The following is a 27,066-nucleotide window of genomic DNA, read 5'->3' on the forward strand; positions in this document are numbered from 1 at the left end:
GCCTTTTGAACAGCCTCAAAATCCTCAAAAGACAGCAGGGAGAAGGAGAATGAAGGCACAAAAACAAAACCGTTGCTCAGGCAGCATCAGCTCATATTCCAGGGACTTTCTGGAAGTTTAATCAGCTCAAAAGAAATGAAATTGTACGATGAGCCGGGTCTCATTATTAGAGAGAAACCTACGAGCAGGTGAAAATCTTTACCTTTACTTGATAAAGACCTAATCTAGAATATATAGTTGTACCTAGATATTTACTGACACTTTTTAAAAACTGCCCGACATTAAATGAGGCCAAACATTACGCTTTTAAGTGAGAATAATTAACATTTGCCATATTTCAACTGCCGACAGCCAGCGTTCTGTTATCAAGGAGACAAAGCGGCGAGTCTCCTGAAAGTCTATTGTTGTGTTCCAGTGAATTTCTTGCAGAAAACCCAAAGTAGGAATGGTAGTGTGGTAATAGTACTGATAATTTTCAAATATTGGAGAATATTTTTCCACTGTGAATTATGATTGTGTTCAAGGTTTTTAACAAACAATAGATTTAGTATCTAAAAAAAAATAGAGCATCAGACAGACAGATTGCAAAGTGTGAATCAGTGAGAGGAGGAGACCAGGATGGACTGAATAAGCCGTTTGTTTGTCCCTGTGTTGTCCTGCCTGGCCTTACTTGGTGCTCGGCGCCTGGCTTCCAGGGCATCTTCCTTTCACAACGACCTCTGCCATCGTCGCATTGCCATTTTTTCGCTGCTGTGGGAGCGACTCTAAAGCGTGTGCTTATCTCGACTTCTGGAGCGCTCGCTGCAGGCCTGATGATGCAGGGACTGGGGAAGACGGAGAGAGGAGAGCAGGGACGCGACATCGACCTGGCGTCGATGAGATCCACCATGCCGGCCAGCGGCCCACTGCAGGTTAGTGCGTCCCAAACAGATAGAGCAAGTCGGATGAATAAGAGAAGTTTTCCTGCTTTACTCTGCGTCGCGTCTTCACTGCATTCCCCTTGTTTACGTTCCCTTCTCCCTTTTCTCTTTCATCTTTGTTGCGTCCCTCTTGGCATATCTGTCCCTCTGAATCACTGCTCCCGTCTGGGCTACGCCACGCAGCTGTGGTATGTCCTGCGTAAGTGAGAGCTGAAGATCAGAGGGTTGCCGCTTGCCTCTTTAAGGTTTAGGTTCAGAGTCTGGACACTGTTCCGAGACAGAGACGTGATCCCAGCATCAGTCAAATATCAATTAGGACCAAGGCGTGAAGGTTAATAATGGATTCTAATGGAGCCATTGTAGGTTTTAGGAGCAGGCGAAGAAGAGAAGGTCACCGACAGGATAAAAATCTGACACAAAAGGATGGAGAGTTCACTATATCACAATGACAACAGCATCATATTTAATGTGTACATTTATGACACTTCTACCTCCAACACAGTCATTTGTTTCTGATGATTTGTGATACTGACAACCTGTCCTACCTGCCTAATGACTGCTGGAGACAGACACCAGCTCCCCATGAACCTGCAAAGACACACAAATAAAGACAACAGATGGCTGGATGGATAATGAACAGAGTTATATATAAGCTAAACATATTGCAGTCTGATTTGTTTACATCTAAAACAACGGCGTGTACACTTTCTGGATCCACTCAAACCTGCCAGCCATCAGTCAATGAAATTACACAACCAGTCCAACTCTAAACATGTATCCACGTTTGTGTGAGTCACCCTGTGTGAATGAACCTTATCTGTGCCGACAGCCTCAGTAAGAAAGGAGAGCATTGTCCTTTGTGGCGTTAGTAAGCAGCTACAGAGAAAGCAGAAGCTCAACACCTCACAGAGAAGTTTCTAGCCACAATCTGCCGTCGCTCAAGTCTGTTGCGACATATGGCTTTGCACAAAGATGTGTGGCCAAGTCCTCACCGCAACTATTCACCGCTGGTGGCTTTAATATCTGTCGACAGATGAAATGAGAAGCATATAATAAACACTGAGGCTGAAATGAGTTCGTGTGGGAGTGAGCATCTAGGGCGTAGCAAAATGTACATTCTGTTGGATAACTAAGACTGCTTGATACCTCAGTCATGCCACTCGCGTGTTATTTGAGCGAACAGATGGTAGCTACTGCATCTTTAAAGACATTGTGATCATAATGTATGTGTGACTATAAATGCCAGCGACAATGCGCAAGAGAAATATCTTAGTCCCAGCTATGCACTGAGATTAGATGTTGTTTGACCTACAAATTCAAACCTCTGCTGATGTTGCACAATAACTGAAGGGTCTGAAATTAATAGCACACTGACTCAGACTGTGATGCGTTACTATTTGACATTTTTTCTTCCTTAAATCCTGTTTAGCTCTGTGATCCATGACGATAACATTGACTGAACCTGGGATAGTTCATTTGAACTCCTGAGTTTTTCATCCGCCTGTGTGTGTAGCCATCATGATGAATCTATTTCCATGGTGTGAAGGCTTTGCACCTCCAAGTCACTCTCTATGTATAGCTCACGGCAGCAGTGTGTGGAGTGCTGATAAAGACTTAGAAATAATCACATGGCCTCTCAAAGCACGAGAGTCAAGTTTCGATGTTAGTAAAAGAGAGAACACTCCGAGCGCATGTTCTATGTTTAGAAGCAATACTGCGCTTTTTACGATACCATCTCCTGTTTTTGTCAACAGTCATTTTTTTAAAACGACTTTTGACATAATGTGTGTGAAGATGTGTGGCTTTTGAAGCAAATGGCTTCTGATGAAGCCGTAATCTGGAAAGAAAGTTTAGATTTAGATTACCACTTATGGTCAAATAACTGATTGTTGCCTTCTATTCATATGCTATGGAGAAACTAAGAAAAACAGGCATCTGAGAACTAAACCGTTTGTGTTCATAGACATACTAGTGCTGGTGCTTTTTAATTTCTTAGGTTGTGAATTTAAGCTTTCAATTATATACAGAAATTTACAAAAAAAAATTGTATTAATCAGTTAATAATATATATTGTTTACCTCTACAACCTTTTGAATATTGTTAGCACAAGTCAGCACTAGAAATACTGACAGCGACCCGAAATAGAACTAGTAAATTCACCAAATTCCTTAGTTAATCCTTTAGGTTTTCTCTGTTTATTTTCCCCATAGGCACATGTATTCAGGTCTTTGTATTCATTAGTAATTTCCCCGCAGCTCCTCAGTTCAGGCCTCAAGTCAGCTGCAGGTCACTCTGATTTCCAAGAACCAGAACAAAGTTCTTGTAGGCCAAGGCATTTGAAAAACTCGGGTGCAAAACTCCTGGGAAGTCCTCATGTTGCCCGTCTTCTGCAGCATTTGATTATAAAAGCTGTCAGACATTGCACAGAAACAAAATCTGAAAGTTATTAAAGCAGAATAGATTATCAACATAGCATCACATCAAAGATGACTCTCTTGATCTGATGTAGAAACTAAACAATCCCATAATATTATTTTTATTTTCCCCAGTGAGAAAAAACAATACGCTTAAAGCAATGGGAAGTTGCAATTCTTCAGTTGCTGAAAGGCATGGAATGTCTTTCAACTTGAAAGCAAACTTGTCTGTCCAATGCAGGCAGTTTAGTCATACAGACAACAGGACTTTGATCCAACAGCTCCTAAGGTAGTTCCCTGAACTTTTTGTTCACCCTAAAACCTCTGAGGTCCCTCATAAATCCGTGTGGATGTATATCCCCTGTCCTAATGTCAAGGTATAAACAGAACTTTGACAACTTAAATCCCAGCAGCCTTTCCTGTACGGCAGTCAGAGTTGGTTCTTCAATGTAAACAAGTCTGAACTGGTTAGTCAGTGACTTTGTCAGATAATGGAAGAAGAGGGGCCACTGTCAGGCAAGTCTGCGCAATTTAATATTTATATGTGTTATTACGTTCATTTTCCATCCCTACATCATACTGCAGAACTTAATGTGTGTGTGTGTGTGTGTGTGTGTGTGTGTGTGTGTGTGTGTGTGTGCGCAACTGTTACATTCAGGCAGGAGGTGTGAAGTACAAGAAGCTGTGCAATTGTCTTAGCGATTCTGGAAACTTTTGAGTGTAACCTTCAGATGAGACGATAATGACTGACGTTCTGACAACCCATTCAGAACATTACCTTTAATTTGTAAAAAAAAAAAAAAAAAAAAAAGAAAAGAAAATAAATATAAAAGCATTATTTCCCCTCTTCCTAATAAAATATCTTCTACTTTGTTAGCCAATCGCAAATAATCCCAATAAAACGCGCTGATGTTAAATGCGAAAACATTCAAGAGGTGTAAATCCTGTTGCAAGGCACTCCACGTGAATAAATATTTGATCAGTTTATATTTTAACAAACAGATCAGAAACGGGTTCGGAACATGGCTGGGTGAAATTCCTTGCCACCATCTGGGGAGAGTAAACACACACCCTATGACACATTTTAATTTTGACCCGTTGTTTCACTTGTTTTCCATCCAGTAATTTAAAAACTGAAATTAAAAATGATAGTACTGTCAACTCCGATTAGCTGCATTTATGGTGACCAGTTAAGCTTAATCAAAAATGGTTCAATTTTGAACAGCTGGAAAGCAATAGGGATGTTAATGATTACCGGGTGATGTGCATCTGATTTCAAAATTTTACTTTCATTTCAATATGACTCATCATTCTGGCAGCATGTGGATTTTCTTTCATCTTCTTTTTATATATTGCGTGTGAAAAATTGCACTCGGGAGTATTCATATTTGCATACATGTCGAGTTAAAAGCCTCTTAGGAATTTTGGTGTGTGTTTGGAATTGTTGTCCATCTGAACCACCCAATTATGTTCATAATCTGAGACAAAATAGATGATTTTTTAGGTAATTCCTGTACCCTACTCTTCCATTTTCTCCAATAAAACAGCCCATAGCATGACGCTTCCACCACTATATTCAACTGCTGGTACATGATTCTTAAGTTTGAAAGGCTCGTCTTCAATTGTCACGGATACCAAAGTCTTTTTCTTGTTTGATTGTATAGCTGTCATTCAAGGATAATTTAGCTTTTCAATGTGGGCACTGCCAATTTAGGACAAGTTGCAGCTTTAAAGAGGCAGTTCACAAACAATTTCCCCCTTTTTCTCAGAGTTTGCATGAGCCTGATAAAGCCTAGATTGACTGATACTACAGAGTGTCAGACATAAACAATTAAATCATGACCCCCGTCTCCCCGTCTCTTGCTCTCCTCCTTTCTCGTAAACTCATAATTACATTGTCAGGGTGAAAAAGAGCATTTATCTGGCACCATTATTGTCACCACAAACTCTGCTTCCACTGGAATCTTGTTTTCAGCTAGTGACAGACTCATTTCTGCTCTCTGCATGATATAGTTTATGATGACAGTAATGTTAAATTAAGTTAAGTGGCTCCTCAGAGCATAGGAATAAATCACTACGAGCGGAGTTTGGGCCGAGAGTTTTGTGCCACGCTTTTTCGTCTTCGTCCACTTCGTCCTAGTCGCGCTTGCCAAGAAGCAGCAGGAAGCCCCTCTCTCCAACGCCTGGGCTGGCTCGCTGGGACTCTACAACACTACAACTCAAGTATGCATGCACACACCCCAGCAGATGCACATAAATCACAAACACACACCAGGCCTGTAAAGCTAGCCTCTCTCATTCACTGTCGATCTTGTCTGAGGCACTTTTATGACTCCGTATGTACTCTTCTCTTCAAAAACGATAAAAAATAAACATTATTGAATAAACGCATTTCTTTCAGGTAAATATTTCATCATTAAACAAAGAGTCCATGCATGTAGTTCGGATACGAATACAGAACCTATCGCCGTTTCCTTTCTGAACTCGTTTCATAAGAAGTGGCGCCAAAATGAGAAGTGAAATTTATTGCAACTGTCCTCGACTTTCTCTATGAAATGTGTTGCTATTCGCTCGGTTGTTGGGCTTATGTGTTCGTGTTAGGACTGAGGTCACTCAGAGGTAAATACAGACCTCTTTCTATCTGCGTTTCCCTGCCCTTCGCCAAAGCGGTTAGGTCACTGGATAAGACAAAGTGAGTGTCTGTGGGAACAAACCCAGACCTGAATTTTTCTGCTTGGTGTTGCATGCATGTCTGGCAGCTTGTGTGTGAATGAATACAAGTGCAGAAGTATACATAAGTATATATTAAAAAAAAGGGGGTGCAGATTTAAATTACAAGCTTTGGAGGCAGGTGTCGTGTCTAATCGGAGGTACAAAGGGCATAATGCAAGTTTAGAGAGCAAATTTGTGGTAAGTTTGTGGAAAAACGACAAGAACTTGTGTCCAAAACGGGATTGTTGCCAATCCAGAGGCGTAATGTAAGATTTTCCAGAGGTATAAAGATCTAAAGTTGGGGCAAAGCATTAAGGAATTGTTTTTATTGCTTACGGCAGTGGTTCAGGCTTACATCATCTAGCCATTGTCAATGAAGCGCCTCACTGCGCCTGCGGTGCTGATGGAGCTAGCGTTAGCTTCATCACAGTGAGATCATGCCTGCTGTGACACAAACCCACTGTCTTCTTAATTCTTCTCTGCGAGAATCCATAACAGAATTGGAAGTCATAAATTCTTGTTTCACGCACAATAAATGTCCACAACCATTGTCTATTAATGCAATCATGACTTTAGAAAAGTCGTGAATTTAAAGTCCGAGCTTTAAAATGATTTGGATTATATTTATTGATCGCTGATGACCATAAAATACAAGAAACTATTTCTGTTGCGTGCCATAGAAAGATCATATAGACACACTTTCAGCGTTTCCCATGAAAAAAAACTATGCTTCACATATTTTTTTTTTTTCAGCATCACATCTCCCTGTGTAAACATCTAAACATTTTATTTATGGGCCTCTGTGGACTTGAATAAATAGCCATACTGATGTTTAGTTACCTCTACTGTTCTCAGCAGTGTGAGTGTATTGGTGCACGACCTTCTTAGTGAAAACAAACATCCTCAGCCTCTGTCGGGCAAACCACTTACATTTTTTTCCACAAGCAAAGCAGTAACACAAAAGTGTTGATCAGGCATATTAAGCAACTGGAGCCACTAAACAGTGGGCCTCCATAAGATATGTTATTGCTGTAGCTGGACCCCAGTCTGCTACAATGCTGGAATGCCGGGACCAAGTTAATGAACTGGTATTAATAATTCAGTGCTGAAGGGCTTTCTCAAGAGGAAATTAGAGTGGTGGTTTCAAGATCTTTAGTGTTTGAGATAATTATGTAGCTCTATGATCGACCTGGATGCTAATCATGTAAATTCCTAATATTAGATTCATTGTTGGAGTTTTTTTGCACTTAGGTCTTTTTCAAGTTCCAGTTTGGAAAAAGAAGAAACAGGAGGAATGTGGACAGCTACTTTAGGGTAATCTAGACTGTTGATTGTATTGGGGGGGGGTTTTCGCTTCAGTGGTTTTGACCAAGAAACGGAACAAGCAGGATCTTCAATAAGCAAAGAAGTTATCATGATGGCAATAAAATACCAGAAAATAAATAAAATCTGAGATTTCAAATTATCTAGATTACCGTATGTTAAATGTCCAGTGATGACCATAAAATACAATAAACTATTTCTGTTTTAAGCTACAGAATAGCATGCATGCTTTGACCCAGAAAATTGTTTTGCTTGTGTGTAAAGTGGATCTTTACAGGTGGGAATTCTCTTGACTGGCTGCACGTGTGCTTTGCAACATGTATAAAAGGTATGCTTTAAAGTGAAGCAGCATGTGCCCACATGTATAGATGAGCACCACACTGGAAGAGTTGCATTTGTGTGCATGCAGAAGACACTTCTTTAGGTCCAATATATGCCATTTTTCCCCTGTAACATATGTTCACAAGGCAAACACAGTCTGAAGTATATGTACACATAATAAAAAGAAAATCATAAACCTGGATCTATGGTTGATCATGTCTGACTGGTTGAACCAGAACAGGTTACTCTTGTAAAATCTCTCTTCTCTTTGTCTCCAACTGTCACATTTAAAGTACAGGAAAATAAAGTCAGCAGTCATTGAAACCAAACTACAGTACAGCACACATCAAAAGTCTACACACCCTAGTTAAACTGTCAGGCTTTTGTGATGTAAACAAATGAGACCAAGATAAGCTCATTTGAGTAGGAATGTCACCTTTAAAGTGCGCATCGAACGGCTGCGTTCAAGTTCACGTTAAGCAAGAGCTAAAACGCACCTAGTCAGTTAAAGTTCCACTTATTAACAGCAGATACATTTCATTTGGATTGGAAGGTTTTTCTTGACATGTTCATGCTCTTCTTATCTCACAGCAAACGTCAGGAGGAGGGTTTAAAAGGATTTGCAAGTTAAAAGACAAAACACAGTGAAGATGGATAACAGGTGGAGAGAAAAGAGGAGAATCTGAATGTTCCGCAACGCATTTTAAAACTCAAGTAAATGTACTTGTTTACTTGCGTTGCATATTGTCCTGCAGCCACTGGTGCAGAATTCTTGGAACTCGGGGAAACGGGATAACTCTCACTCACGGGAAGCGAATGCTGCGGACGGTGATGAAGGCCGGGGCCATGAAAGCCAGGAAGTCGCTGGGAAGAATGTCCTGTGACGTCACTCGAGTTTGACGGCCCGGGGGGAGGTTCAAACTCCTAACATCTGAGGGAAAGAACATCTCTGTGGAAAGAGAAAATTAAAAGAAAACCACTCTGAAATACCACTTTCTCGTTTGAGGAGTTCTGCGTTCTTCTCAGAGCACCTGCTTGTACGATAGCACATCTCCTGTTCTATCCAAAACATATCCACTCAGTGTTGCTGTTGACACTAAATCACACACACACAAGCCTTCAATTAGTGTGCCCATCCTAAAATCCACTTGTCTTGTTTGCTTTGGATACAGCCAACTGTAAATTGAGATTAAAGAGCGGCAGTTTGTCTTTTTTAGGTCATTGGATTTTAAATCAGTCAAAACCTCAAACGCTGTTGGGACTTGTTTTCTAACCGCAGTGTTTGCCACGGCACTCAAAAGCTCACATGACTCAGGTGCTTTGATCCTTTAATGATTTTTAAAGGCTCAGCACCTACAGTGTGCCACACAGAGACAAAGAGCAAAGAGGAAACATGCACATACTTTGGAAAAAAAAATATGTACTTGGAATGGCTATCACATTTGTTGGCTGTGCAGAAACTGTACTTTGCAAAAGTATTCATTTTCCCTTAACTTTTTTCTCCATGTTAAAAACACAAACTTTGGGATTTTATGACGGACCAAAACAAAATATTAAATTGTTAATGTAATAAAACATTATCTTTTGTTTACAAATAATTTTAAGTTAGGTCTGGAGTGCATTTTTGTTCAGGCTAATCTTAACTAAAGATTACAGTCTCAATATGAAACCACTTTCAGGATAACGTTTCGGGTTAGATAGATAATATAAATGGGACTTCTTTTTGCAATCCTTCAATAATCCTTTCTTCTTGCCACTTTTTCACAAAAGCCTGATTTGTACAATAGTTATTTCAGCATTTTTCCCCCCCACTTGAGCTGTGGATCTCTGAAGCGCCTTTAGCGTTACCATAGGCCCATGGTCTGCTTCCCTGATACTCTCTTTGCTTGACCTGTTTAAGTAAATAGCCACATATTGTCTGATCTGCTGTAGCGCCATATTCTTTCCATTTTCAGATGATTGAATAACCAGCGCTCTGGGATGTGAAAAAATTTTTAAAGCTCTTTTTACAGCTTTAAACGTTTCCACATCTTTGGTGTGTTTCTTGGTTTTCTTGATACTATTTAATAACTTATGTTCTCCAAAAAAAAAAAAACAACACCCGAGCCATTTACAGAACAGCTGGATTTATGCTTAGATTACGTCACACAAATGTGGAGTCTATTTATTAATAAAGGGAATTTTGTAGGTAATTGGAGCACTTGATTTATATATCCTTTCCCTTTCTTCAAAATCATCCACCATTTATTTGCATTGGTTGGCCTTTGCAAAGTATTGTGTTATACACCTATTTTACAATGTTTGCCAATGTGCCAGTCATAAGCAATTCTTGAAAAAGAATCTAAAAAAAAGTCCTGCTATTCTTATTTTTATCAGTCTGCTGCTTCACTTACTTAAACTGTATCTGACGCCAAAAGATTTCCCTGATGCCCGATGTAGACCACAGTTGTTTCAGCTTTGTGTTGGTTCTATATAAAACCAACTTGGAAAAAGTTCGTTTAACAACCAGAGTGCAATTACAAAGCCATAAAGTCCTTCTAAACATCCTCCACTAAATGTCTGAACCGCTCTCTGGTGGACTTTGTTTATCTACACCGTTCACTCTGTGCAAACCGACATGTCTGTATCAACAGTTAAGTTGTGCAAAGATTTTGATTTTTTTTTTTTAAACAGTCGGCGGTTTCAAATCCTGCTGTGTATGATGCTGCAAACACACACCGTTTAGAGCCAGATCTGCAAACACCAGCTGGAGATATTAAATCACCTAGCAATGTTTAGAAATGTGGGCCCAAAGACTGTTTATAAATTCAGTTGAAAATCCGGATTACAAATGTTTCTCTGTGTGATGCGCCAGGAAGCATCTGTTTTGTTTTATTTTTTTAAACCTTAAAACAGAGTGAAAATTAATGGCAAAAACCGTTTCCCCTGCTGTTTGAAGTTTCCACGGTGAAGTTCACTTTTTCCTCATACAGTTTTACACAAAGAAGCTGCAAGATATCAAGGTTAAATCTGATCCTTCTTGTTGGGAAAACACTCCTGATCTCGAGGCCCTCTGCATCTGCCCTGATGGGTCAGAACTGTTGGGGCACAAAGAAGTGGATTATCATGATTTTACGTCTTAAAAATAAACTACCGTATTTCCCGGACTACAGAGCGCACCATACTATAAGCCGCACCTACAATAAAAATTTTTTTTTTTTAAAACTGGAAACGTACATGTACCTCAGTCGCTCACCAAAGCCAAACTGTGGTTTTGTTCACGCCGAGTTTACATGCAGCGGCTCCATTTCCCTCCTCTACTGCCAAATCGACAGCCTTCAACTTAAAAGCTCCATCATATGAGTGTGAAGAAATTTCTCCGTCATGCCTGCTGCTAGCATGTGCTTGTTCTAAATGAAAACCAGCACTTTCTTCTTTGATTCCCAATTTTGACTTCCAATGATTCACTTCCTGCTAAAGCGCCCCCTGGCGGTGGAAGAAAAATCCACAGAAAAGCCGCACCGGGCTAAAAGCCGCACCGGGCTACAAGCCGGGTGGTTCAAAGCGTTGGGAAAAAAAGTAGCGGCTTATTGTCCGAAAAATACTGTAGGTTTTATTAAAGTTTGTAATAAATTTAATAAAACGAATTGTGGGATTCGGGCAATGCAGTTCAGTAAACTAACATCTTTTAGTCCACCAAACATTTTCTTGTTTTAAAAATAATGTCAACATTAACTGAAATGAATCATATGTAGACTGGAGGTTCAAAGAGCATGAAATATTGTCTGCCTATTTTACATAAAAACAAATAAATAAAGGAAATTAATACCAAAAAACAAAGCAAAGATTCAGATTTTGTGTGTTCTTAATAAAGTCACATGAGTTGATAGAGTCAAACATGATAATCTTTCTTATAAAATCATATAGAGACTGAAATGCACAAAGTTGAGTAGTGGTATCCAAAGTTATTGCTTAAATTCCAAACTTACAATTTGGGGTGTTTTTTTTTTTGTTTTTTTTTTCCTCTGGGCTGCACAGTGGCGCAGTTGGTAGAGCTGTTGCCTTGCAGCAAGAAGGTTCTGGGTTCGATTCCCGGCCCCTGTCTTTCTGCATGGAGTTTGCATGTTCTCCCTGTGCATGCGTGGGTTTTCTCCGGGTACTCCGGCTTCCTCCCACAGTCCAAAAACATGACTGTTAGGTTAATTGGTCTGTCTAAATTGCCCCTAGGTGTGAGTGTGTGTGTGCATGGTTGTGTGTCCTGTGTGTCTCTGTGTTGCCCTGCGGCAGACTGGCGACCTGTCCAGGGTGTATCTTGCCTCTCGCCCGAAACGTTAGCTGGAGATAGGCACCAGCAACCCTCCCAACCCCACTGAGGGACAAGGGTGCAAGAAAATGGATGGATGGATTGATTTTTTTTTAAATACACACCAGACATTTTAACAAAACAAACAAAGCAACTTGATTTGTGTAGAAAAGATTCAAGTAAAATCACTGTTATGGTAACTGAGACATTTTCAAGTAAAAACTACTTTTTTGGAGTCCTGAATACTTTAGGTTTTCTTGAAATTTAAAAATCAAGAGTTCACCATTTGGCACTTCGGTGCGGAGGTTCAATGGACGGATGGACAGATAAAACAAAGGCCACATGAAGTTTGACGGAGGGAAATGTTCCTGCTTTTGAACACAAAACTTCACAAAAAAAAATCATCACAGTGACACTGAAAACTCTTGTGTTTATGATCATGTTTGTAAAGTTACCATGACAGTGAGCTGTGGGACTGAGAACATTGCAAGTGCACACACTGCTGGCATATGATAGAAATCAAGATCCACCTGGCACAAACCCACAAGAAGTGTCACACAGTTAAATGCGCACACACACACACACACACACACACACACACACAAGCATATCTAACATTTGTCAAGGGGTATTATGATCATATTACAGTATTTAAAATACGTCAGTCTCTTTCATAACATGCTTCTGCAGGATGACTGACAGAGAAGAACCAGGTGTTTATGGACTCTTTTAACACACACACACACACACACACACACACACACACACACGATTAAAACATCAAAAGTTGATAATAGCAGTAAAATTATGACATACTACCAACTTTTACTCCAAGAAAAGAGAACGTAAAACACGAATAAGGTGCTTTAAAGTTTAAAAGGCAAGAAAACAGAATTCCACATAAGGCACCAGTTTAAAGTGTGGTGCAGTCAAAAGTAATTCCTAAAAATGGGCCAAAAACGTTTTTAAAAGATCAGATTCAATTCCTCTTTCTTTATAGACATATGCATAGAGTGGGTTAAGTTAATCACTACCCAATGTTCTAAAGAACATGAACCCACTCTAGGAGCAAATTACATTATCATTGTTTCTGCAACTTATGTAATATCGTAGTCGTAGTGTTGGATGGAAATGCAGTGACGACAAGGTGTGGCTGCTTCACACTGGAGAGCAAAGACTTGTGGGACTGAGTCAGTCTATGACTTTGTTATAATTGTTTATGCCCTTATGCTTTGGTTGGATCACAAATGTTTGTTGATCTTGGATGAGGCTTCCTCTGCTTGCATGTCCAAGAGTTATTAAGCAGTCACTATTCACTGCTTACTTGTGTGTCGCTATTAAAATTTGGATAAAAGTAAATATAAACATTTTATGCACTTAAAACAAGTTACACAAATTAAGTAGCATTGTTATTAGAAGTTATATATTATACATACAAATTGATCTTACTGCAGTTAATATTTAATCCTGATTCCTACTCAATTTGTTTGTTTTTGTTAAATGTCTGTTTTCATGTCCAGATTTTTTCTTGTTCGCCATTTTTAAGGTTCACCTTTAAGTAAGCAAGACTGAGCTAAGTAGTAAGCATCTCACTGTAACATAGCGTACATCTTGATAAACAGATAATACTCTGAGACTGATCAAATTAAATTATGTAATCTGTAAACGACAGGGCTGCCCAAGGAAGTCATGCAGAGCAGAAAGCAGCCAGTTCCAGAGTGGGGAACTGAAATGGGAAACTCAGTCATATCATGTGGCCCAAGTTGGAAAAGGGCATCAGCTGATATCAGATCAGAGCCAAGCTTCCTCTGCTCCTCTCAGATGGCAGATGGAGGCCCGGGTGGAAAAGAGAACACGCTCCAGAAGTCCAAGTTAGAAACCGATGCGCGGGTTAGCAGAAGGTTCCCTGTGTTCTTTCCCCGAGTCCGGTCGCCGTAAAAATCGGGCTGTGTTTTCCCTCCGTGTGGGGGGGGGTCAGCGTTTCTTTAAGTGAGACTGCCTCACTGCTGGGGGTCTGACACAAAAGGTCACTGAAGGTTGGCAAGTTCACGATTTATTTGTTGTTTTTATTTCTCACACATACCCAAAAGTAAAATGGAAATAAAAGCTTTGCAAATTTAAAGCTGCCTTTTAAAGAATCTGTAATTATTGTAGAACATTTAACTCCAGATTTGTTGAGTTTATAAACCTACCTTTATGGTTTTGTCATTTAAAAAGTTAATGTTAATCTATGATTTTTTTTTTGTGTGAACAATTTGGAGTAACATTCCACAGAAAAATCTGAGGAATCGCTGTATTCTCTAAGTGCTCACAAATACTTGGTTATATGTTAGTGTTTAATTTTTCAATGCTGGCAAAAAGTAATTTAAAGGTTATGGAGGTTTTTCGTGTTACTGGCTTATGTTGGATACTTATATGAGGATAACTCATCTGTTACTTCCTGTCTTACTTCAAAATAAGAGTCTCAATCATATGTGTGTGTGTTAATTGACTGTCACAGAACTCCACGTACCAGCGGCCTTTACGTTTTGGGTCGATTATAATAGCCTAAGTTAACATCACCCGACAATGTGACATCTTGACAGCAACTAAACAGAACTTCACAAGACAGACTTCACTTTAAGAAACTTTCAGAGTGTTTTTTTTTTTTTTTATCATGAAAAAAAAAATCACAAGATCTCATTCCATAAGTTGTGGTTACACGCCTAATATTTATGTTAATGATTCTCTGCATCTGTCTTTCAAAAAAGACCAGACCAATTAATTGCAATGGTATGAAAAAATTGTTTCATCCTTAGAGATTTGTTCTGTTTTTGCGTTTTAGTTACTCTGATATTACTTTTTTTTATGTCAGGTGAAACCAACCCCAATAAACACAAAATGTTGTTTATTTAAAAAATTTTTAAAAGGAAAAAAAAAAAAAAACGCTATCCAAACCAACTTATTAAGGACTGGCTTGTGCAACTGATGACAGTTGTTACTACCAAGGGTTGCATAACCAGTCATTGGGTTTAGGGATTATAAATAATTTCACATTGAGCTAGATTGGTTTGTATTTTTTATTTTTTTTAGTAATAATAATAATAATTTAAAAACCACATCTTGTATTTACCAACATTTGTTTTCATATCACTCTTAGTTTAACTCATTTTAAAGCATAGAGTAAGAGGACGTTCTGTCAAACTGTCATAGTTTCACAAAAAAACAAACTTCTTTGAGGTGAAGAAAAAGGGATGAGGCGGGGGTCATTTCCTCAAATGCATGCGCCATTTTAACACTGCTGGCAGTTTTGCTAATTATAAGGCAGCGAGCAGAGAGATACTTTAGCTACGGACCAAAGGTCAGGGGTGAATAGCTATTAGCCTGGTGCATGTTTGTAAAGTGGTCTTAGATCATGTGTATATGCTTGCATGTGTGTGGTGAAATGAATGTGGCCCCTTCCTTGCCTTTTTCAACGTCAAAGTGAGGGCTAGAGGTTATCTCAACAATCCCCAAATTACGCAAAACGACAGACACAAAAACACATGGCCACTCGTAAACTTTTGCTGAATTATATGGGGTAGCAATTACGTTTTCCAATTCTTTTTTATTAAAAGCAAATATTGGAATTTACTGAGATCAGTGTCAAGTGTTGAATCTTTCCGACACTTTTTTCCAGGAGCCCCACTCGTGTCCCTGACGCTGTACCTATCTGCTTCCCTTCAAACCGTTTCTTCCTTTTTCTGTCGTCTGTTTCTCGTCATCTGCTTTTTTGTTTTTCTCCCACTCCCTTAACCAAAAGGGCCGTTACGTAAAAACCAAAGAGAAAGACGAAGCCTTCAGGCAAAAAGAACACATGGGAAAAAAATTAAATATAGTCAAATATACTGGCACGGAGACAAAGAGACAGTGAAAATAAGACACAGTACATAAAGAGCAACAGAGAACCAGAGATCCACTCCTAGTCGAGCTTCTCTTCCCATTGGCTGTTACGCTGTCCAACTAGAGTCCAGGGGAGGAACACTTCCTGTCTAAGCATGCAGAGAGCAGGAGGTGCTCCCATGTGGATCTGTGTGTATTTGCGCCACAGAATATTTTTATATACTCCTCATTCAGGTACATATCATAAATAAGCGTAATGTTGACGTGTGCGTATAGGGGAGCTTCAGGTACAGGTCGTGTACATTTTGTGATACGGCCCTGAGTCCAGGTATGAGAGTTTTACGAGGACTTTTTGGATGAGTGAGAAAGCAGGTTTTTATATAAATAGCAACCTCAGAAACTAAACGGGGAAAGAGCAGCTTTCTGTGTCAAAGTGCAGTTTACTTTCAGCTCTCGGTTACACACACAAACATGTACATATTTATATAACTCCACACGCTCCTCAGTGTCTGTGGTTGCCTTTTCAAACTTTGGTTCTCTACCAGAGACCTGTTACTTGGAGTATTCCTAACTGGAAAGAGATGTCCAACATTGTTCCTGGAATCCACTGGAGCCTCTCTCCCAGTCCGTGGGTCATAACCTGATGACAGCGTGATCACTGTGACCTTGGCTTTCTGAAACCTCTCCATTTCCTCTTTGAGCCTCTGGTATTTCTCAGGTTTCCCATGTTCCTTCTTCTTGATTTGCTGTCTGTCACTTAGGAGCTCTATGTCAAACATCACCACAATCTCCAGTTCGTTAGCCGTGTTACCACACTGTATGCATTGGGCCTTGTTAGTAAATGCCAACAGCAATTTTTAAATTCAAAAGCAAGATTTGTGTGATCGATCTCAGCCAATGCCCAGTCAACATTTACATGTGGTACCAATAGAATGGGAGCTGAAAAATGGCCACCAGATGCGACAAGAATTATGTTACAATATTCCATCATGTTAATTCTGTGTATTTCAAAAGGCAAAACAATTCTTGTAAAAGTGGGACCAATTAGCTGAATTGGGATTTCTAGGATGCCTGTGGCGTAGTCCTACAGCAAAGTCCGTGCCAAAATGCAAGCACACAACACGCACATTCGACATAACTTACTTTTTGGTTACAGCACAAACTGCCGCAGTTCGTCGTGGGTGCACACGCGGTGTTCCTGCTTGGGTGTCATATCCATCCTAGCTTGTAATTTTCAGTGTCAAACATTTTTAGATATTCAGATATTTAAACAAAGCTATTTCCGGATTAAAGCGCGCCGGGAGGGAATCACGTGACGGCGTAATGACATCATCACGAAGACGTTGTGCAAATTCTTCTTTTCCGGTTAGCAACGTTGTGCAAATTGAGTGTTTTCTATTAAAATAAATATTATATTTTTGGTTACAGGTTTCTTTCTTCAGTGTTATTTATTTTATTAATTTTGTATACTTTGATATAGGTTTATTTTAGCTAAAAGTAACTATCTAGCTTTTTTTTGGTGTTGTTTTGGTTGGTTGGGGTTTTTTGTTTTGTCTACTTGTGGGCGGAGCCTGTGACTATAGAAGAGGTTCTCTGGAGCGCATGGAGTTTAGATTTCCAACACGTCGAACGGAAGGTGATGGACTTGAGTTGCAATGAAGGTATTGATGTGTGTGTTTGTTTGTTTTTTGTCTGGTTTTTTTAACCAGCTTCTCCAACTTTTTTCACTTGAATATGAGCACAAAAAACACCATCTAAAGAGAAATACGGCCTATCATTTTTCTTTGTACGTAAGGAACGCTTTATACCTATCCTGGCTTTGCAAAATCTATATGGTGCCCACTGGAGACTTCCAAACCAAGAAGCCCCAAACTCGTGGTTTGCAAAATTTATGTCAAGCGTTGATACTAAGATTTCCAAATATCATCATCGTGGCAGACATTCTGGAACAATATTACCCCAGAACTTTGACCCATTCAATTTGTTATGCTGCAAATAAACATCCCCCAAAATTGTAACTTATTATTGTAGCTGAATGGCATTTAGAAAGTATTAATGCGGATCTGTATTTTTTGCTTTAATTTTATTATTCACATGGTATTAAATATGGAGTAGTCATATTATAAATCCAAATTATTTTGTTTACCTTAACCCAGGGGTGTCAAACTCCAGTCCTCGAGGGCCGGTGTCCTGCAACTTTTAGAAGTGCCTCTGCTGCACCACACCTGAATAGAATAATTAAGTCATTAGCAAGGCTCTGGAGAACTGAGGAGGTAATTAAGCCATTTGATTCAGGTGTTTTGTACCTGTGGCACATCTAAAAACTGCAGGACAGCGGCCCTTCAGGACTGGAGTTTGACACCCCTGCCTTAACCCCTCGGTACAGTACTTTCTTTCTTTCTTTTTTTTGTTTTATACTTCTTTTTTATATTTATTACTTTGATTGCCCATCAACTTTGCTGCTGTTGTACAGAAATATCTCCATTGTGGGACAATAAAAACGGCATTTCTTCTTCTTCTCCCTCTTGCTTAGCACTGCAGTCTCACAGCAGGAAGGTCCTAAATCTTTCCGTGTGGCCTCTGCTTGTTTTTTTTAAATATATATATATATATAAATGTGTTCTCTTTCTAATTGTAGTCCACTTTAAAGTTTATCTACTGAAAGAATTAGCATGTTCATAGGGCAGTCTTTTTTTTTCTTTTTTTTTTAGATTAACACAGGCTGAAACAATGCTTGTTTTGATTCTCCATATGCATTCCTCCATCATATGGTTTTCAGCAGGGAGATCGACATGATAAATGCTTCTTTAAGAAGCTTGCATGATAGAAATCCTCCCTCAAAAGCCAGGTCACATTCCATTCGGGAGGCTGAAGTAAATGTGAGAGAGCTCGACGGTCAGTAATGACGCATGTGCTGATCCATAAAAGCTTTGCGAGTCCTGAGTAGCTTTTATTCTGTGCGGACATGATCCGCCGAGTCTTTTTCCATCTCTCGTGGCGTCTGATGAGTGAGAAGAAATCAAGCTCAAGTGCCTCAAGCGATGTACAAAAAAAAAAAAAAAAAATGGGAAAAGAGTCACTTTTAGATAATTTTATGATGCAGAGATGCAGCCAGAGCAAGTATTCAGTATTCTCGCTCGTACTTTTCAGATGAAGCCTTTGCCGACCTCCTGCAGCAACATCCTTACTGCTGTAAATATTGACCTATTTCCCTCCATCCTGTCGAGAGAAACAAAGGCTGAACTACCAATTTATGAGCACATTTTTCTAGATGAAGATAAGTGCAGATTAAGCATGATAAATGCATACTTGCAAGTCTTACACTAAGTGAACGCACATGGCTTGTAAAAGTGCAGTGTTTTGGTTGTGATGTGTGTGTATTTTGGCAGCATGCCCAAGGCTGATGTTGATAAAGTGTGACCACGCGTCCCCAAACGAGGAAAAGATGGACGCAAGCCAGTATACATAAATGCCATTTTCTGAAAAATAGCTATTTCGAACGCTGGCTTTTTGAATCCCTTCCTCACTTCTTTGCTCCAAACCCAGTTGTTTCTCTCAGACTTTTAGAAAAAAAAAAATGAAAAAAACTAAAAACCACGGCACTTGCATTTATATGGCTTTGACAGAGCTGATTCTGGGAACTGCTGAATAGTTTCTTGGAGATTTACCCAGGCTGAACCAAACCTGTTCTGTAGCACAGGCTGTGTGGGGAGTTGGATTAAAAACTTTTAGCATAAACCATAAACAAGTTGATTGTGTTTTAGATTACCCACTGAGAACACTTTAAACACGTGCAAACTTTATGTTTTTCGGTTTTGGCATCGGACATTTTAATAGCTCAAAAACCTACTTTGATCGGTCACAGAACTCCAAAATATTCATGTCAGTGAATTATTTGATGTCAAAGTTCACGTGGAAAATCACAGCTTTAATGCAGCAGGTAGTGTGCCAAGAGTGAAAGTAGTGTTGTAGCTGCGGTGTTGCAACACTGCGAGGAAGAAACCGCATCACATGATCTCTGCTGGCAGGAGCCATGTGTTTACATCCTGCGTACTGCTCGTGTCCCTTTTTGTTTGCCGGTGCTGGAAGCCTGCCCTGTGAATATTTCAGAAAGGAGTGTTAAAGGAATGTCTTTTCAGTAAAAAAAAAAAAAAAAGATCCTGCCTTCAAAGTGGCCAAAGATATTAAAAACAATAAAACTTTTAGGAGTGAGTGAGGCTTGGTTTGTTTGCTGTCACGTTGAAAGAGATTTTTTAGCACCATTCTCTACTCCGTTCTTTGTTGTGGTGGGTGGTCATTCTGCATTTGTAAATGGTGCAAACTAATACTTCGAATAGTGGGGACCAATCAGATCCCACTGTCATTTTGAGTTAAGTGTTTGTTCGATGTTATCTCGCAAGCCAAAACAACAAAACTAATGACCAGGGCCAACTGAGCATGATCTCCTTTCTGCGCCATCACACAGCCTTCAGATGAAGTCAGGAATCTTCTCAGCATACCGCTGCCTCCCTTCTACCTTTTGCACAACAAAAGGAAACATGTTGACATATTTCTGGCTCAGCAGCTGCAACAAAGTAAGCCCCATAAACTGGAACATTTCAGCCCCTAAATTCAATTTCAATGCCACCCAATACCACGACAACGAAAACGGAGAGATTTCTACGTTGTGTTGCCCCGACAAAAAGCTACGAAGCTTTGATGACGTACACATATACATTTGAGGTTTGTTTCCTCAAGAGCGCCAGGTTACGGGTTCCTTTAAAAAAATGTTTTGTCGGTTTGTGGTAGCAGGAATGACAACAAACAGGAAAAGACAACAGTAGATGCTGCTTGTTTGATTTAAAGTTTGGTTATTTTGTGCTTATTGAACAGAGAAAAGGCAAGAGATTACAGTTTCCTGAAAAGCACACAAGACAAAAGTACAAGGAGGTTTAACTGTGTTAAACAGCTACAGTACATCCAGAATGTCAGCCCCGCAGTTTATTTTGGCACAGAGACATACATTACAGCGCAATGAGGTCATAAAGTACAGTGTGTCCTGAGTCTGTATATGATAATCTTTATGTATGTGATCCGTGCCTTCCTCTAGCTGTCTAAACGGCCCGAAGAAAAACACACTTACGATTTACGCTGCACTGACTCTACTTTAGGTACAAATAATCCAGTCATGGTCTAAGATCTACAGCTCTGTCTTTGCTACCTATCATATGAACCTGCAGTCCAGTCTCAGAGGAAACAGGGGACAGCACATCCGCAGGGTTCCTGCCCCCAACACGTGCTGCGTGTCATAAACCGAAGGCTTATGTAAGGGTGTATTATGTTTTCTTTTCTTGTCATCTTAATACCTGCTTGCAAATACTCAAGCGGATATCTTTTCGCACTGTCTGTATATAAAACTTTCCAGCTTCCCCATCAAATGATTCTCCCAGGGAGGTAGGGGTATTTGCATTACCGCACTACAGATTGACTGAAGTGCAGAAAGTCACTCGTTTTGTTTTGCCCCCCCAGCCAGCATTTCAACAATGGCAGTTGATGGAGATGGAAACTTTTGTTGTTGTTTTTTTAACTACTGCAAACAGTTTCAGACAAAATGAAATGCTCTTAGAATAGAAAATATTACATACAACGCAAAGTATTGAGCTTTTAAAATCCACATTCTCAGAGCAGATCTATCCAGTCACTTTTACTCAAAAGCAGATTTTGTGCAGCTATATCTGCTTTTAGTAAGTCTATTAGACTTAGCTAAATACAGCAAGTGCTTTTGAATAAACAGCAACCCAATTCTTATTTTATTGCTGATAATGGACTCAATAATTTCATACAGCCTTAAAGAATTTGCAAACTGGAAATAGCAAATACCTTTTTAAGCTCTGGATCTACTTTGTTTAAATAAATAAACAAAAGTGTTTGTAGGGTTACTTTATTGTTGCTCAGGTCAAAAATAAAAAAATGAACTTTTTTGCCATTTTAGTTTGAAATTAAATTCTATATTTTCATCTGGCCAATCAGTAGTTTTGACTGAGTGATTTTAAATCATTTGAAAGTTTGGACACCACTGACCTAAACCAAAGGATTCATCTGGAATCTGTAAGCGTTAAAAAAAAACCCCAGCAAGACAGCAGCTTTTAAGATATTTAGAATATTGTTGTTTATAGTTGCTGGACTTGGAAAATTATGAAAACTGTCAACTGCACTTTTTCAATTTTGGCATATTATCTTCGGAAGGAAACGTAAACACGGGCATACACGTGTTATTTTAGCTCTTTTGCTCTGCTGCCCTCTAGTGGTTGTATTGAATTTTTCATGAAGTTGGAAAAGTTGCAATTTTATTACGTTGGACTTTTTCCACTGGTCTGCACCTTTTTATTTGTTCCATTCATATTTTACGACATATTCTTAAATTTTATTGCTGCGCATTCTCTGTTTTTCTGCCTCATTTAAAAGACTCCGACCAAAGACATTATAAGTATTACTTCAGTAATGAATGACTCATCTTCACTTATTTGTGGTTCAGGGACTTTCCACACCAAACCTGAACATGAACCTGTATGCTACCAAGAAGACAGCAGCCGAAGGCATGCTGGACATCGCTCTGTTCCTGGCTAACATCACGCACATGAAGACCGTCATTGAACAAGGAGCAGGATACAGGTATGCCACTGCGGGTGTTTCTTAGGAAACCACACTCGTTGTTGTGTCAGAAGTGCATTTTGCAAACACATTTGTCACGTTTTGATTCTCAGGTACTATGCTGCTGTCCTGACGCTCATATCCTTCTCCCTGGCTCTTCAGATAGTTGCCGGCGTTTTGATTATCATAATAGGTGAGCGTTAGGAAAATAAGTCATTCTGACTTCAATTTCAGATCTCTTTTTTTTTATTGTTTTCCTAACCATATTAACACATTAATTCATTTACATGCTATCTTTTTTTTTTTTTTATAGCAAATTTTGGTACAACGTGTCTGTGTTCCAAGTGTTTTCCTGCATTTTGTCGTTAGGTTTTGTATGCGTTGATCAATGTGTGTTGCAGCCCGACGGGACTTAAATGAAGAGGCCAACCAGAAACGCCTGGACAGCTTGAACAACAAAGCAACCCTCGCTATCTTCTTCATCTTCATCACCAACATCTTTATTTCTGTCCTTGGGATGGAGCGCACCGGCCTATTTGCCAGGATGCACTTCTGAATTTCTGTTTTAGCCAAAATGATTTTTATTTCTAACACAATCTGCTCAGACTGATGGGCAAACAAGTTGGTATAACTTGCTGTCCTACTCACCGAATAACACGCTTTTTATGTCATCAAGTGTGAATGGACTGGGCCAAAGGACCAACTAGTTGTGTGACTGTCTCCATTTTGTTGTCTGTCTGTGCATGTGCGTCTGTCGCGTGTGTGTGTGCCGCTGACGTGTGTGAACGTGTGTGTCTGCACAGCTCGTTTTGAGCTGACACTCCTCCCCTCGTACCGACGATGTTTGAACTTCCTGAACAATCTGGTCACTGGCATTATCTTCCTCACCCTCCTTGTAAACGTCATCAAAGCCGCATTTGGCACACAGCGCAGCTGCCTCCTCCGGTGGCTATTTCATCGCTTTATCTTATGAGTCACGCTTAACTAATGTACAGTAAGTACATTGATTCGTAGACATAACATTACATTTAAATTTCCATTGAAAAATGTAATAAAAAACCCCTATTGTCTGTGTATTTACTCAGACTAACAACATGTTGGATGTTCAGGATGCCTTTTCCTATTTCCTGCCAAAGTACTGACTCTGATTGGTTGTTTCTGACCAGAAGTGCATTTCCAGATGGCAGTAGAACCACATGGAGGAGGCAGAGAAGATTGATGTGTTTTTTTTTCACAAATTACCTGTCTCATGTTGTACTGTCACAACATAGTGAGTACAGTAGTTTTAACAAATGAGTAAAACAACATTTTTACAAAAGTTACGTAAAGTTGATAGAAGCAAAACAAGTTACCAGCCCTCATCTTACAAATAGCTTTAACTATACCTAAAAACACATCTAAATAAAAAGCTATTTAAATATTTTTTTTTTTTTTGCTGAAATAAAACCCACGGTTTATAATGTGTCGCTACAACCAATGGGGGATTAAGTTAGCATAGTGCAAAACTAGTTTTTAAGCTATGCTAACATGCTATTTGCTTTTGACAGGTATTGAACATATATGGTAAAGTTATTATTAATAATAGTAGCATTATCCATGTATTATGAATGGATGGATGGATGGTAGCAGTAGCTGGTTAGCTAGCTTAGCACAGAGGAAACGTTGAATTTAAGAACAATGCACTGTAGCGAGATAGTAGTGGGCTCACTTTTTAATTATTATATTGTAATTAAAGTACCAGCCTAATAAACCAGTACATAAGAATGAAAGTAAAGTGACCAAACATCAAACTCATCAAAGCTGCTCTCATAAATCTGAGACTTTAAACAGATAATGGTGAACAAAATGTTGTATAAAATGCTGTTCTATTCCTAGAAGTTAAAGGTAACAGATACAAGCCAGAAAGCTGGCATAGGCCTATAATGAAATATGATTAATTTAATTTTTCCAGTTGAAGACAAGTTTGAGCTTATTTACACCAAGGTTTTGCTGGGGTTTTTTTTTTTTTTCCAGTTAAAATATAAATTACACAACACGGAGGCTTGGGGGCTGAATGACTGAATAGTATGAATGTGTGGAAAGAATAATAGTGAGATTGTGAGCAACAACCGTATGCGTGCGTGTGTGTTTGATGGTAATGTGGGAAATTGTTTGTTGTGTCTGCGTGCGCACGTGTGTGTGTGTGTGTGTTTGTATGTTGTAGCCCGCAGGGACCTGAATGTGGTGTCCAATCAGAAGCGACTCGACTACCTGAACAACGTCACCACGGGCGTCATCTTTGCCACCACGGTGACCAACTTCTTCGTTAGTTTCTTCGGCTCCAAGAGGACCGGCTTCTTCCGCTGGCTGCTGGCCAGACTCCACTACTGACACAGACAAGGCCGCAGACGCCGTCTGACGTACACTGACATGACACAACTCAACGATGAGGACAAATTCAATTCAAATACAATTAACACCTTGATCTGAGACAAAATTAAGGCAAATAAATGGACTTTTTGTAAAGAGACTCAAACTGTAATCTAACTAAACTTTTGCCTGTCTTACTGTTTCTTTTGTGGGGCTGTGATTTTCAGACTTTTATACAAAATGTTCTGTCTTGTCTGTTGTTTAATGAGTTTCAGTAAACATTTTTACTCCATATTTGTACTTAGCTTAAAAAACTGCTTGTAAAAATGCTTTTGAGGTTCAGTTTCGGTAAGAAATAAGGGTCAACGACTGTAAGCTTTCACCGTCATAAACTTGAATAAATCCAGTGATTTGAAGAAAACTTGGGCTGAGCCTGTTTAGTTTTTACAAAGAAGTGAAACACAAATGGACATCCACAAGTATTAAAGCAAGCATGATGAAATAAAGTTGCTTTTTTTCTCTGTATTGTTTTTATTGTTATTGATTTAAGAGGGACAGTGTGATACAGACTTTCTTTTTGTTTGTTGTGCACTTGTGCTTTTGTGTGACACAGGCCGTCGGGACCTGAACAACTTCACTCTGCAAAGGCGTCTGGACTACTTGAACAACGTAACAACCATCATAGTTTTCGTCACCACAGTCCTCAACTGCTTCGTCAGCACGTTTGGCATGCAGCGGACTGGATACTTCCCATGGCTAATGATGCGAATTCATTAATGCACGCAGCTGCTCATGACGCATTTTTTGGCAAATTGCTAACTTTACTGCGTAACGTAATAAACACAGCATGCAGCAGTGTTTATTTATCAATTAGCCTAATAATTAATGATAGGTGTTTGATCTCGTATTGAGAGTGAATACTAGAGAAATCCAGACAGGACAACTCCAAACCTCTTCTCTACAGACAACTGTGCCAAAAAAGAAAAGGAAAAAAAAAAAATGCACATATACTAATTCTGTTGCTGGTTATTTCTTTCCAGACACATTCCATCCTCCTCTCTTCATGCAGGAAAAGTTTAATGAAGTAATAGAGCTGATCTCTTAATTTCAGTTGCATCAACAACTCCTTTTCTACAGCCTGTTTTTTGATGTTGTTGTATTCTTGGTAAATCCCAGCCAATTTCATTTGCCGAGTCTCTGATTGTAGCCACTCTGCATTCACTAAGCATTTTCTCTTTTCTTGCAGCTAAATACTGGTAGAAACTTTACTCAATAAACATATCTCCATCTGTATCTATATAGATCTATATATCTATAAACGTCTTTATATGTATGACAGTATAAATTGATAATAAAGACAAAAGAGAAAATTATTAGTGACAGGGCTTTCATTTAAAGACTATGTAAATAAGGCTACGATCAATTGCAGGTATTGGCTCATCAGGTTATTGCTTTCACTGACGCCAGTCTGTGTCATGTGACTGAGATTTATTGTACACTTCAATAGCTTCATACTAGAATGCAAATGAATGAATTCCTGTTTATGCCAAATAAAGCTTCATTTCAGTAAATGGAAAAGTGCAGTGAGATTCCTGACTGATGAGACTGCCTGAAACGTGGATATTTATATGTGCAAATATTTCTCCTAAATGATAAAGCGTTGCAGATATGTAGAAATACATGTCTATGTTTTCTGTAGTGTTTTTCACAGACAGAGCCTTTGGATGTGATTCACTTTCTCTTCTTTTTTTTGTGTCAACATTTGTGAAGAATATACCCCATCAAATATAAACGTTTTCTCTCAACAAGAAATATAATTCATCACCAGTTTATATAAACATTACGATGAAAAAAATAAAAGGGCCTCAATTCAATTACTGTACATAATTAGACTGGGCGGTCACCTCCACCTGATTGGCTCCAGCTGGTCATTGGTCACCGGACTCCTTGAATGTAGACCCTATTCGATCATTTGGTCACTATCATTTTCTTCGGAAAATGTTAAGTGCCCGGTTCTTTATTTAAAGGTCCGTTTTTAAAAAAAATATTTAAAATACGCAAGAAGATGCGCTTGACAAGAAGGCAAAGATTTGAAATTTTACTGATGGCTGGATCGGGAAGCAGTAGCATGGTTGCAAGAAACTTTAACAGAAAACATGGAACGAGCAAAACTTATCTGCAAGTTTCAGAAAACTAGAAATGTTGCAGATCCACCACGAAGTGGTTCACTTTTGTGTTTTCAAAACAATGGCAT

The 27,066-nt window shown here is 39.2% G+C and overlaps 1 protein-coding gene across 5 annotated transcripts; it reads left to right on the forward strand.

Annotated features, from left to right (window-relative positions):
- Positions 1 to 26,383, forward strand: LOC103459309 (ninjurin-2). 5 transcript variants are annotated; one of them, XM_017302933.1, is made up of 5 exons: positions 2 to 911; positions 22,348 to 22,484; positions 22,577 to 22,656; positions 23,267 to 23,457; positions 24,667 to 24,752. In XM_017302933.1, the coding sequence occupies exons 1-4, from the start codon at positions 813 to 815 to the stop codon at positions 23,434 to 23,436; spliced, it is 486 nt and encodes a 161-aa protein (XP_017158422.1). In that variant the 5' UTR covers positions 2 to 812; the 3' UTR covers positions 23,437 to 23,457; positions 24,667 to 24,752. The 5 variants fall into 5 exon arrangements, with proteins under 5 accessions (XP_017158424.1, XP_017158422.1, XP_017158421.1 ...); XM_017302935.1 differs by lacking the exons at positions 23,267 to 23,457; positions 24,667 to 24,752 and adding an exon at positions 22,865 to 23,166 and having other exon boundaries at positions 1 to 911; XM_017302932.1 differs by lacking the exon at positions 24,667 to 24,752 and having other exon boundaries at positions 3 to 911; positions 23,267 to 24,660.
- Positions 26,384 to 27,066: the final 683 nt, after the last annotated feature.

This window comes from Poecilia reticulata, linkage group LG23 (assembly GCF_000633615.1).
Source record: "Poecilia reticulata strain Guanapo linkage group LG23, Guppy_female_1.0+MT, whole genome shotgun sequence".
NCBI lineage: Eukaryota > Metazoa > Chordata > Actinopteri > Cyprinodontiformes > Poeciliidae > Poecilia > Poecilia reticulata.